General features: G+C 43.0%; 1 protein-coding gene across 1 annotated transcript in view; it reads right to left on the reverse strand.

The window, feature by feature from the left end:
• Positions 1–12,380, reverse strand: part of GPR158 (G protein-coupled receptor 158) — a gene marked incomplete at both ends in the record, with an annotated part of 307,652 nt that extends 295,272 nt beyond the window's left edge. The window contains one exon of the mRNA XM_079701301.1: positions 11,479–12,380. Coding sequence (XP_079557427.1) covers positions 11,479–12,380 — 902 coding nt within the window. The remainder of the gene's footprint in view (positions 1–11,478) is intronic.
• Positions 12,381–14,110: the final 1,730 nt, after the last annotated feature.

The raw sequence follows: 14,110 nt of genomic DNA on the forward strand, positions 1-14,110 counted from the left end.
TTCTGCTCTTAGAGCATTTGAAGCTCATTCCTATCTCAAGGCCTTTGTTCTCGCTGTTCCCTATCTCAAGCATGATTCCTAAGCTTAAGCTTGTTTCATGGCTGTCTCCTCATCCTTCATTTCTTAACTCAGAGTCACATCTTCAGAGAGGTTTTCCTTAATCACCCTATTTACTGCAACACGCCTTACCTCTCAGCCATTCTTTACCACATTATATTTATTTTCTTATAGCATTTGTTTGTATCAAGAATTATATTTATCTTGCTTGTTTGTCATCTATGTCCCCCCACCCACCAAAACACTCCACAGGTACAGGGATTTTTATCTGTCATTTGCACTATTAAATCCTCAGTACCCATACTCCTAGCCAGGCGCGTGTTATATACGTTATTTTTCTATTTTATTTTTATTTTTATTTTATTTATTTATTTTTGGGGGGGTACGCGGGCCTCTCACTGCTGTGGCCTCTCCCGTTGCGGAGCACAGGCTCCGGACGCGCAGGCTCAGCAGCCATGGCCCACGGGCCCAGCCGCTCCGCGGCATGTGGGATCTTCCCCGACCGGGGCACGAACCCATGTCCCCTGCATCGTCAGGCGGACTCTCAACCACTGCGCCACCAGGGAAGCCCACGTTATTTTTTTAGATAACACATTCCATACATTATGCTAAGCTCTTTACATGGGTAAGATTGTTTACTCTTTACAGTATACTCTATACTCTTTGCAGATAAAGAAATTGAGTCACAGAAGGAAATAACTTACCCAATATCACACAGTAAGTGAAAGTGGAAGCTCATAGATTCAAATCTAGGTTTATAATCCTAAAACCCTTCTTCTTAGACAGTATTCCACACTTCCTGAAACATGCAAGGCACTTTCAAGAGGCAGTGAATATGGGAAGTCATGAAATGTGGTCCTTACATTTGAAGGACCTGTAGAACTGGTTGGGGAAATAGGATGTTTACATGAAGAGACAACTTGTAACAACAAGAGGCAGCTGCTCTCATGACAGTCTCTGTGATCCGCCTGCCTTCATAACCTGCTAGTCATTCTGCCCCTGCCAGTAGGGTCATGGCCGGCAGCCAAAGGTTTTGGACGACTACAGCTGAAGCTGCCAAGTATTTACAACTCTTAATTCTTCCTCTTAAAATCGTTTAAAAGGAATTTTATGTGTTTCAAGCTTATCAGATACTGTTTACTTTTTCCCCAGTTTGTGTTTAAGGACCAGCTTCTTCTGAATTATGAAGACTTTGGTTTTTGTTTTGTTTTTTTGAAATTTATTTTTGTTTATTTTTGGCTGCGTTGGGTCTTCGTTGCTGCGCACGGGCTTCCTCTAGTTGCGGCGAGCGGGTCTACTCTTAGTTGCGGTGCACGGGCTTCTCATTGCGGTGGCTTCTCTTGTTGTGGAGCACGGGCTCTAGGCGCGCTGGCTTCAGTAGCTGTGGCACACAGGCTCAGTAGTTGTGGCACACGGGCTTAGTTGCCCTGTGGCATGTGGGATCTTCCTGGACCAAGGCTTGAACCCGCGTCCCCTGCATTGGCAGATGGATTCTTAACCACTGCGCCACCAGGGAAGCCCCAAGACTTTGTTTTTGATACAGACTTCTGAAGCTGTCCCCACGTGTCTCCTTCACAGGGTCTGGAAGGGCCTAGGAATGTACTATCAGGCTTTTCAGATGATCCTGATACCCAGCCAAGTTTGGAATCAGTGAATAATGACCGTAAATTAATGTTCACTTGATGACTCAGGGTCTTTTTATCTGTGCCTGTTATTAAACTACAAGTTCACTGTAGCCAGTGTAAGTGATGATCACCACTTCCCTGGGTCTCCATTTCCTCATGTGTAAAAGTAAAAATAAGTTGGATTAAATGATCTCTAAAATCCTTTTTACTTCTAAAATTCTAATTCTTCAAAAAGGAGCTTTCCCAGGATGTTTACTAGAACATTGTTTCTTTCAAGAATGCCCCAGTTATTATTGCTTCTTTCTCAAAAAAGTGGAAAGACAAATAGATTTCTAAATAACTTTCAGAGGGCTGTAATATGAGGGCCTTCCCACAAATCTAATTATTAAGTTAGTACCTGAAACAACTTTCTCAAGTGTGCCTTATCCAGAAAAATAGTAATCTTCATCTTTCTCTTCATGAGCTTTGGTCTCATCTCTTAACATTCACAACATCATCTCTCATTTCTCTTTAATCAACACAATATACAGCAGCACGCTCCTCGTTTCTTGCCCCTGAAGCTCACATGTACTACATGCTTATGGATGGCACAGGAGGAAGCAGGCATGCATCAGTTTGTGCTGTGGTAATTTGTAAAGCCTAAACAGTCTTTTCCATCATGTAGCCATTGTTATTTTTTAAGGTTTCTTCTGACAGGATTCTAAACATTAGTAATGTTAAAAACTGTCTTTAAACATGTTAAAGCCTTAAATAATGTCTATATAATATGTCATTTTAATTATTTCTTCTAGGAAATTTCATTTATAATATGTTCAAATTATGAACAGCTTCTAGTTGAATCAATAAAGGTAAAGTGGCAAACAGAGCATTTTAGGGAATTCCCTGGTGGTCTAGTTGTTAGGATCCGAGCTTCCACTGCAGGGGGCCTGGGTTGGATCCCTGGTCAGGGAACTAAGATCCTGCAAGCCATGCAGCACAGCCAAAAAAAAAAGAAAAAAAAATCATTAAAAAAACCAGAGCATTTTAAGAATATATATTGTAAGGTATTAATATTCCTTTAATGGGATAAGCTCTGCATCAGCCTGTTTATAGCTTTGACTTCCTGAGATAAAGTTCTGAACTGCAAGCACAGTCAACCTATCTTTATAATGAGTAAATTTTCAGGAACTTGATTCCTCATTACTTGATAGAAAAGAATAATTCAGTTTCATCAGAACTATGAAAGTGCTCAGTGGTAAACAGAGCTTCATGAAAAAGTAAAACACTATTCCATAGCATCATAGATTGCTAACTGTTTTTCATCGTTTCATTCATCTCCATTTGTTCCCTGTCCACACTCCTCTCTACCTCCTACTTTTTCCCTCTCTCCTCTCTGTCCCCACAGAGGTTCACACACACACACACACATTTTCTTTTCCAAATGCATCCTTTAATGGGAAATCTTAAATATGAGACATTTAACTATATAAGTAGCAAATCCATGCTTAGCAACAAGTTCTGGAAATAATTTGGCCAGATGTTCTTTTTGAGCCTAATGACATCTAAATGTGAATTAATATTCCATCAATTCATCAAAATTTTCCAGTTCTCATTCATGTCAGATTCTATATATGCAGTGATCTTATGTTCCAAACAAACAAATAGAAATGTGATCTGACAAACTCACACACACATACACACACACACACACACACACACACACACACACACACACACACACAGATACATATAGAACTCTTGAAATAGGATAGCCACAGAATAGCATTTTTATATGTGTTCCCTCTAAACCAGCTGCTTTCAACCAGAGACATTTTTACCCCTTAGGTGATACTTGGCAATATTTGTAGACATTTTTGATTGTCACACTGGGCAGGGAGGTTGCTACTGGCATCCTGTGGGTAGAGTCAGGGGTGCTGCTAAACATCTTACAGCTAAAAAGCCCCCACAGCAAAGGGTTATCTGGCCCCAAATGTCAATAGTTCTGAGGTTGAGACACCCTGCTCTACACAGTGGTCTAAGGCATCAAATAAGGGGACAGCCAGACTCTTCATTCCATTCCCGGCAACTGACTAGAAAAGAAAGAGAAAAAACACATACCTCCACAATTCCATTTAAATCTCTTCAACCAAAACTAGTTACATGGCTACACCACAAAGCTGTTATTTCCGCCCTGAAACCTCTAAGCACTTTAGAAAGGAAAGACAGATCTAGTCCCTCTATTTTTAGTTTATAAGTGGTCTTGTATTCCCACTGTCCTATCCATCTCCCCACAGTGTGAGTGAAACGCTTTGCCAGATGGTGTAGGAAAGATTTTGATAATCCTTACCTCACCTATTCTGAAAATAAGTTTCTGCAGCTTCTGGCCCGATGTTTTGTGTATTTCACATATATTAAAAAGACAGTGTGGTTACATGTTTTAGTATAGCTTGTCTTGTCTAAAAAATTATTATGAAGACAAATAGCAATCTGATATACAGCAGTAAGGTCTAGGTTTTTTGTTTCCATATAGGCATATTTTGCTGCATATTGATAGCTTATAGATGATAGTAGAACTTTATAGTTGGAGAGACCCTGGAATTTAATTTCCCATTTTCTAATATCACAGTTCATCAAATATAAGACGCCATTAATTGTAAGATATGCTATTACATTCTGTACCACTAAAAGAATGTACCACTAAAAGTATGCCAATTGGAAATGACATGCCCTCAATCATTAAGACACACCTCAGTTTGAGAGACATCAAAATGTGGAAAAGGTACATCTTAGAATTGATAAAATACATTATTTTGTACTACAATACCTTTTCCTTTTTCTGAGATAAAAGCCATGTGTCCTGTTATTCTATAAAAATCTTTCCACGATAATGTAATAAGGCGTACACGTTGGAAAACACATAAGTGGTGAGAAAACCAGGTTAAGAAAGTAAACCAACATCTTATGTAATTCTAAGTTCCCTTTTAGGTTATAAGTGCACTGGGTACTTTGCTAACTGGACAGGATTTTTTTTTAATCCTGTTTTGTCGTATTCTAAATGGGGGAAAGTTACAAGAGATATTATAATGAATAAAAATTAACTGGATTTCAATTAATTATAAGTATCAGTTAACTATAAAAGAGAAAGAGACTGCCTTCTTTAATAAAAAGGAAGGAAACAGTGTTTTTTGGAGAAAATGATCTTGGGGTCAGATCACATTTAAGCTAATCTCTGTTTTCTATAAATTCTACCTATAATGAAGGTAATAAAACTAGGTGACTCCTGTGATTGCTTTGAGGCACTATAATATCCTTTGTTGTAAAAGAGAAAGTCAGTCATGGTTCCTACACTAAGTTTGGTATTGTAGAAAATGGGGCTGGGGGGGTGGGTACCTGAGAAAGACTTTTAGCCAAGAGCATTAATTTTTTCCTAAACTGAAGAAGTATTTTATAGAACAGCCTACCCACCTAAATCTTTTCATAGGTCAAATTTTAGGAAGAAAGACTTGTTAGATGAGTAAATGCCCAGCCAAAGTAGAAATTACACCAGAAAAGGTTTCTTGCTAAAACTTGAAAAACGAACAGTACTAAAAGACCAGCAAAACAAGCCAATGTACGTATGTGCCATAGCTGTGCTGGGCAAGAGCCTAATGGTGCTGTTGTCTGCAAAGTCTCCCAACACAGCCCCAAGACCGCTGAACTGCCTGTTTGCACATAGTGGCCGTCAAGCTGCCAAAGTTATCAAGATTCCAATGTACTGTTTCAGTGATTCTGTTTAAATAACCCTGTGAACATCAATCCAGAACTGAATAGAGAAAACAAACAAGGCCCTAATGCTTCTGTACCAACCAAGTACAAATAACACCAACAACATACTTCTTGGCATCCCAGTATATTACAATATAATCATAAAACACGGTGCATCTTGGAAAAACTTAGCCTTAAAACCCTGAACAGTGAACAACAAACTGCTGCTTTTATGAAGTTGAAAGTAAAATTTGACTTATCCAGCAACTGAGGCCATAAAATCAGTCTTGGGAGGCATGAGTTCTCTCCCTAGAGGGGAGGCCTAAACTCTTGTCATTTATTTAGCAGTCTTGAAATCCCATTTCAGCTTCCAAATGCATGTTCTAGAAGGTGGCAAGATAATGCTGTACCACTGCTACACCACACTAAATAGCCTCCTTTGAAGTATTAACACCAACTGCAGAGGTAAGTCAGAGACAAGTTGTTTTTAAACAGTAAGTAGGAGCTTCAGGATGCCTAAACATTGATTACCTTGGGGGAAATTACACAAGTGTACTGAGGCCCTTGGTTTAGAAATCTGGGAAACAGCTTCTTGTTGACTTTAAGTAAATTTCAGGTGATCTTTCAAGATCTAGACACTCAGATCATGCTTATTCTTATTTTGAAATGGAGTTCTCATTTCCCTTAGTATATATACTTAATTCAGTGTACACCAAGAGGGCTTTCTCTAAATATCTTATGAGTAAATGACCATGATAAAGTTAAACACTGAACATATATGAACATGATCTGCATTTAAGTGAGGATACATTAACTGGTTTCAGCATAACAATCGAAACTTCACAAGCTAAAGTGACACATTTAATTATGTACATAATCATAGACTTTTAGATTATAAGGAACCCAACAGGTCACCTAGTCCAACCCCCTTTAATTTACAGATGAGGAAACAGGATTAGAAAGGCAACTGCTGCCCATGGGAACACCATAGTCAAGGATGTGGTGCAGGCTGGGGTCAACGTCTCCTGTCTCCAAGGCCAGTATTTCCGCCATGATCCACTGTAATTACAAGCCTTCGCAATAATAGGAATGAAATTAAGTCATTATATAAATTATAAATTACTACAAATCATGTGACTTTAATACAACTAAAAATGTTCAGTATTTAGGAAGACAGAAGCTGTGACACAAAATATTTACTGAACTTCCTGTGTGATGACAGTTCTTCATTTAGTCTTTACAAAATCCCACAGATACACTTTACTATTCACAGCTTAAAGATGAACTAATTGAGACTCAAAAGCCTCAATAGCAGAAGTCCATCTAAAAACTCTTTGATCTATTACCCAGGTAGACAACTCTGTCCTGTTCCTATAGGTAACCTCTTCACCACTACCAGTACCCACAAGAGAGACAGGATATGTTTGGCCTAGAGCAAGATGGTCATTTCTCTAATGCTATGTAAATTGCCATCTGCAGAGATCTATACCAGAATCTCTGATGGAGGTGTGTGGGCACATGTTTGTGAAGGAGAGAGAAGTAACCCCTCCCTCAGGAGTCAGTGACTCAGTGACACCAATGTTAATTATGTAAGTTTCTAAAAAGGCGTTTCCACACTATTGTGGAAAAATGCAGGTCTGACATTCATTTGGTGTTCTCTTCTTCTGCACGTTACTCCCCCATCAATATCATTTCCACAAGGTACTGCATTTATGTGTATCAGCCCTGTTTCCAAAGCCTCCTTGTTGCCTGTTGGATAGGTTGCTTAAGAACTCATAGAACAAAGAGTTATAAAGGTATATGGATATCGCCAAGTCTCTTTCCACGTTTTAATTGTGCAGAAACGGATTTTCAGACAGGTAATACAGCCAGTCAGAGACAAAACTGGGACTTAGGGCAAAGTTCTAACTCAAGTCTAATACTCTTCTCTCTATACAACATACTTGATTATATGATTGGCCAAAAAAACAAGTGACTGTCACTTATTTGGCCAAATATATTAATTATTTCAAGCCAATACCATGTTACATTTTTAATAACAAGGTGAAAACAAAATTGGTAATTAAGAGATAGCAGCATAGGGTAGTAGAAAGACAATACAAGCTTCATAGCTAGATAGATCTAAATTTAATTCACGCTCCCTAATTTACTAGCTGTGTTGCCCTGGGCAAGTTGCTCAACTTTCCTGAAGTTGTAACTACCTGAGAATACTAAGAATTAAATGCAGTGGGATATTTATAAAACATCTGACACATAGCAGATGCTCAATATATATTGGTTCCCATTAATTCTAACCCACCACAAAAGAGCTGTGCCACTCTAGCAAATTCCTTTAGCCCTTTGGGTCTCAGTTTCCTCCACTGTACAATGAGAAGAGGAAAGAAACCAAATGAATTCCAAAATCCCTTACGGCTCATCAAGTAAGAATTCCCAAAGGTTCCTTTACCTTAATTTAAATTCAACAAACACTTAGGTACCTTATATTCATCCTAGGCACTAAACAGTTCCAACCACCACCAGGAATGTGTCTATGATTTCATTAGAATGGGCTCAAACTCCATAGTGCTTTAAGTTCCACACAGAAAAATTAGTATACAAAAGCAAAGGACTTAACTTTGAAGAAAACTCTGCAAGGACATCACAAACCTAATATGATACATAAAAATAATTTAAGGTATACCTTAAATTGTTAGTCTCTCTTTTTTTCGCTGGGATAGAAGATGAGAACTTAAGTGTTTATACAATAGGTCTATAACAAGACTCAGGAGCCATTTAGGTAAAGCACTAATGCCATTTTGGGGGGAAAAAAAGAGCAATAAACTTCTCTTCACATGTGAGTCATACTAGGCCTTAAAATTTAAGAAACCTGTGTCATTCTGAAGCAGAGGGGAATAAAATTTATTCTGAGAGGTGTTTTACAGTGATAAGCATTAATATAAGAAGGTAGTTGACCATGTTTTCCACATTATTTTTGAATTTCATATTTCAGATTTGCATTCTCTAAAAATAAAATATAATTTAAATCTTGAACCTTGTAAGTAAGACCTGGGGAAATATCAGCTGAAATAGTGACTGAAGTTAAATGAAAATCTTAACTACAAAGTTTATCCTCCTCCTCTCTTCCATGAGGAAATCATTAGCAAATTTTTTTTTATTACAGATAAGGCTTTTTGCAAATAATACTCTATAGATTCAAAATAGATTTAAAATCATGATTAGAGCCTAGTCATGGTTTCTCAGAAATTCATTTGGGGTTTACCCTGTTACCATACCTGTACAATATTATTCACTAATGTTATAAAATTTTAGAATACACATCTTAGGTGATAAAACATCAACAACATCAAAAACATTTGCCTTTTATGAGTATGAAGAGACAGAAAAGGCCCATTGAAATTTATATATATATATATATATATATATATATATATATATATATATATATATATATGTATGTATATATGGCATAGTATGAACCAGAGGCAGAAGGCCTGGATCCTATTTCTGCTGTTGCTAAAAGCTCGATATGTGATTCTTGGACAAGTCACTTCACCTTTCTTATCTGTTTCTTTATGAAACAGGAAGAACCATCTGATCTAAGATTTCTTCCAGTTCCTATAATTAACATCTGTGCAAATCCTCAGTACAGTACTTGAGGAGCATGGGACATGGGGCAGAAGTACTTACAGGAGAGCACTTATTCTGCTCTTCATGCGTGCTGCTAGGAGGAGCCAGATTCTGTAGAGAGCCAGACACTAAATGGCCTGGCTTCGTGCCTTGGCTAAAGAACACCACCGATGACTATGAAGGCACTTAAAGAGACTCAGCCAGAGGAAACAATCTATTTTCTGAACATAGTCCAAAAATCAGATAGGGTCGTGTGAGCCTACACAACATGACCCCTGGTGTCTCAGCCTTTTATCTTGGCCCGCGGAAGGCCTGAGTTCATTTAGGTGACCTATGTTTTCTGAGCCTTATGAGAAATACTTCTGAAAATAAATGGTTCTCATGCCCAGTCTCACATCTGACCCTTGAAAAATACATATATTTTTATGCAGCAGCTGCAATACATGCAGCACTCCTAAGACACCTTCATGAGACAGAGTTTAGCATAGTGGTTAAAAGTGTGAACCGAGCTCAAATCCCGACTCTACTGCTTAACTGCTGCGTGATCTTAGGAAAGAAGCTTAATCTCTCTGTGCTTCAGGTTCCTTTTCTGTAAAACAGGGAAACTAATAAAACCTAACTCAGGTTTGTTGTGAGGATTAATCAAGATAATACATGCAAAGCAGTTAGCACAGAGCCTAACAAAGTATCAGTATACGTTAGTAAGATGGATGAATGGATAGATCAATCTATCGATTGATTGATCGATCTTTCAGTCCTGGGACTTGGGACTCCCTGAAAAGGCTTATGTGAAGGCCAAAAGCAATTTTCTAGCAGTGAATGGCATCTGCAGATCTTTTCTGAGCAAATAATATAGCAAAGACTCAAAGCTGGGCTCAGCTTTTACTAATAGGATCCTGCAGAAATCAGGAGGAAATAAGATTATCCTTAAAGTAGGAAAGAGTTACGCTGGTTTAAGACAAGATCCTTTAAAGAGATAGACACACACAAAAAAACATTTAATATGGTCATACAGAATTAGAGAAAGGAGGTTACTTTTCATTTATACCTTCTCAAGTGTTGCCAGCATTAAAAGCCACAGAATTTTATAACTGGATGGCTCCCTAGAGACCATCTAGTTCAACTCCCTTACTTGATAGGTAAGTTGTTGAGGCCCAGAGAGATTAAGCGACTTTCTTGAGGTCATTCAGCAGTAAATAACAGTGCCAAGACAAACAAGCTTTCTGACTCCTCCCATTTGCCCACCCAGTACTCCCCCTGGTAACTTTCACCAGGTCATCATCCTGTCCTTGTTGTACCAAAAGGGCATTAAAACACACACAGGTTTCTCACTTTTGCCCAGTTTCCCAAAAAGTACAGAAGCAACCTCAACCCCCAAGACTTTCTTCCCATTGGGAATTGGGGAGGATAACATCTGTGGCCTTCTCCCAGGCCCTCTTTGGAGTTTCTACCCTTTCCTTTCTGTTCCTCATGTTCACTCAACAGGGCTACTTCTAAAAGTCCCTCACCCCAAAACTCAGGCAGGTCCCAGGGCACAAGTTACCACCTGCTAATCTGCAAATTCTCATCTTCCCACAAATGCTATACCTTGAGGCAGGAAATACGGAACTATTACTAAATTTTCTCTGAGCTCTTTGAGTGAATTCAGTGAGAACTGATCCCTCCCTCCCTCCCTAGGATAACTCAACCAGGTTCATTTATAAAGTGTGTGTGTGTGAAGGGCCAGAGAACACTTAGGTGTGCCTAACACAGAAGACAGGAGACAGAGGGGACCAAGGAATGGGAGATGGGTGGAGGGAAGGAGAGAGACAAGTAGAAGGAGCGCACCTATCCAGCTGCAAAGTGTGGATCCTAGAGACAGCTGTGCTGCTGGGACTGACTCACTGCTGAAGGGACAGGACTGCCCAGGGCATTGCAGCGTTTTCCTTATGCGCTCTGCTAACTGACTAACGACAGACTGGCGCCTCAAACTACACACGTAGGAGGAAGTAGGTAGAGGCTCTCCCGAAGTAGCGGAAATAACGAACTCTTCTTCCCACTCCCTTTTCTACTCTTGTGAGTTGCTCGCCACTCTGTGCCTGGCTGGCATGCCCTGAGCTTGCCAGGGTGCAGTGCATCACCCCTGACCGGGAACTCCCCTCCCTGCTCTCCCGAGGGTTAGAGAGAAACACAGGGCATCTGTCAGCTCTACCAAGAGCTCCCGTTCCTTGCCCCTTGCAGGGGAACTGATTTGAGAGAAAAGCTTTTGCTGAGTGTCTGAAGCTGACAAATGCGGGGCACTTCTTGTCCCTAAGCACTTGCGGCTGCGTGGGGTGTCCCTCAGCCTGGGTCTCTGCTTTGAAGGTGGGAGGCCTAAATGTCACAGCCACAGTGTTCCTTCCCCACACGCGCACCTACCCATGAAACCGGAAGGAAGGCTTTGCTTTTATCTTTCTCCCCTCCCTACCTGAATTCCGGGACCAGGTTAGGCTGCAACCCGTAGAAAGCAGCGGAGAGAGTGACCAACCACCCGGGCTTGTAACTGCCGTTCTCGCACTCCAGATAAGGCGGAGACCACTTGACGTGGCTCTTGTCCCCGCTAAGACCGTCCCTGCGCCGCCAGCTGTGGCCCAGGCCCCGGGGCCCCTGATTGGAGCCGCGGCGGTGCAAGTGAGTCCTCCACTTGCGCCGGAGGCCGTGGAACCACTCGGTCTCCAGCGTGGCGTTGGCCAGGTGGTGTGCTGAGGAGGACAGGTCCTGGAGCAGGATGCGACTCTCCTCGCGCGTTGCCTGGAGGAAGACCTGCGGGGCTGGGGCGGACAGCGACTCGGTGCTGAAGGTGATGGCCGCCCGGGAGATGCTGGGCTCACCCTCCAGGAGGCTCCGCACCAGTGCCCGGTACCACTCCAGGTCGTCCTGCGAGTTCTGCTCCCGCGACTTATTGCTCTGCAGCATCATGTTGAGGAAGTTGGTGGCATGTGTCAGCGTGTCCAGCGCCCCGTGCAAGGAGGGGTGGGAGCTGGCTAGGGCAGGCGACTTCCCCGGCAGGCCCGCCAGCTCGTAGCGGCTGGAGCAGTTGGCTCGCTTCAGCTGGTGGGAGTCCCCGGTGTAGAGGTAAGAGGCCACGTCCATGGGCACCTCCTCGGCGATTTTCTGCGCCAAGATGGTGCCGTCGGTGGAGCGGCTCCAGGGAGCCGAGGGGTCCGGGGCAGAGGCTCGAGCCGGCTGCTGGGCGTGCTGCTTCGCCCTCAGGGTCTTCTCTCGAGGGGAATCCGTCCGACTTGGAGGGTCGCGGCTGGCGCCGACAGCTCCCAATCCCAGGTGAACGAGCAGGAGGCAGCAGAATAAGGGATAAGCCATGGCTCCCATCTGCCTCGCAGCCAGGAGAGGAGGTAACGGAGAGAGTCACTTTTTAAATTTTGGTCGTCAGTCTATCAGCAGTAGGACTTTCACTAGGAGTCTTCCCCCTGTTCAGCTGGCACCTAGTCCAAAAGGACTTTAAAATCGGGATCTTCTGGAATACGCGCGGCTGACTGAGCTACCGTCGCAGGAGATCAGATCACCTGTGGCAACGCCGGCTGCGCCCGCTCCACCATGGGTCGGCTCGGGATTGCGCACCTCGCAGCTTGGAGCCCGGCAGCTTGCATCCCCTCTCGCCGCCGGCAGCTATGGTTGGCCTGCTTACGTCTTTCTGCTTAGCAGCTTCCACCGCCGCTCTCATTGAGGTGTGTTCAGGAGCTGCTGCTGCTGCTGCTGCCGCCGCCGCGGCCGCCAAAGACGCTGCTCCATCGTCTCGCCCGTGGCAGGTCGTTCCCGCCTCCCGGCTCAGGCTCCTCCTCGTCCGCTTCGCCCCGAGGCGCGGAGCGCGCGCGCCCAGACCCGCACCGCGAGCGCAGCAGCTAGGGTTTCTTTTAAGGCGTTTGTCTTTCCGGAACCACGAGGGCTAGGCAGCTGGTTAATTGGAGTCTTTAAGTTTGGCCACAAACCACACTCCTGCCTCTCCCTGCTCTCGGGAGGAAAGCCGGTTTAAAGAGGCAGCTTGGCCGCAACCAAACCCTTGTAGGGCGGCTTCAAGTCGTCTTGTGCCCTGTTTGGCCGGCTCCTCTGTCAATCAGCCGACTGCCGTTTGTTGGGCTGGTGCGGGAGCTGTCCAGTGCTGAACCCGAGGCGCAGGAGGAGGCGGTGGTGCGGGATGCAGCTTCGCTGAGTCCTTTCACCCGCTCGCGTTCCCTGATGACTCGGGAACCTGAGGGGGTGAGAGGTGGGGTGGGCGGAGTGAAGGGAGAAGCAGAGGTGTGGTGGCTCAGAGCGAAGGAAACTTGGACGTACCGAGGAGGAGGGTGTTGGCATCTTGCATGCTTAGTTAAATCAGCCTTTCCTTTTGCCTGGAAAAGAGGGGGAAAGTAGTTTTCATTTGTGGCTTAAATCGGAGGGAAGGGACGTAGGATGGAGACGTGTCCTCCCGAGCATCTGCTCATTTTAGGCAAATTATCAAATCTTCCTCCTTGTTGTCGGTTAAAGAAATGATTAAACCCTACTTGCCGAGGTCTTAGCTATAAGGGAGTAATGGAGACATCTACTGGCTGAACTTTGAGGGGAAAATGCCATATTAAAGGAACCTCTCTGCTTGAAAGGGAAGGGGAACCTGTGGAAGTGTAAGCAAGTGAATATGTGGAAGGGAGAGAATATGTGCCGGGGCAGGACTCGGACTGTGAGAGAATGAGAATGAGTCTGTTGAGCGAGAAGGGAAGCCATTCTGACTGGGAGTTCCTAGAATTAGTGGATGTAAGAACTAAGACATCTGGTTAACTATAGGTTGGGATGTCCCAGCCGAAGAAAGAAGAGCCGAATAAGTATGCCAAGACGCCCCAGAATGATTGGAAAATCCCTTAACACAGTCTAATGGTTTAATTTGAAGCTTTAAGAGGGTCTTCTGACATTTTCATTCTGAAAATACTAATTAGTACTTTGGATAGGTGTGGTTTTAGGCACCTCCACCTTCCATATGCACCTCCACTTTCAAATTCCCCAAGAAAGACACAGGATAGAAAGTCTCAAATTCACTTCAATTCCCAACTTAAAAAAAAAAAAAAAGTTAC

The sequence above is a fragment of the Hyperoodon ampullatus genome (assembly GCF_949752795.1).
Source record: "Hyperoodon ampullatus genome assembly, chromosome: 3".
NCBI lineage: Eukaryota > Metazoa > Chordata > Mammalia > Artiodactyla > Ziphiidae > Hyperoodon > Hyperoodon ampullatus.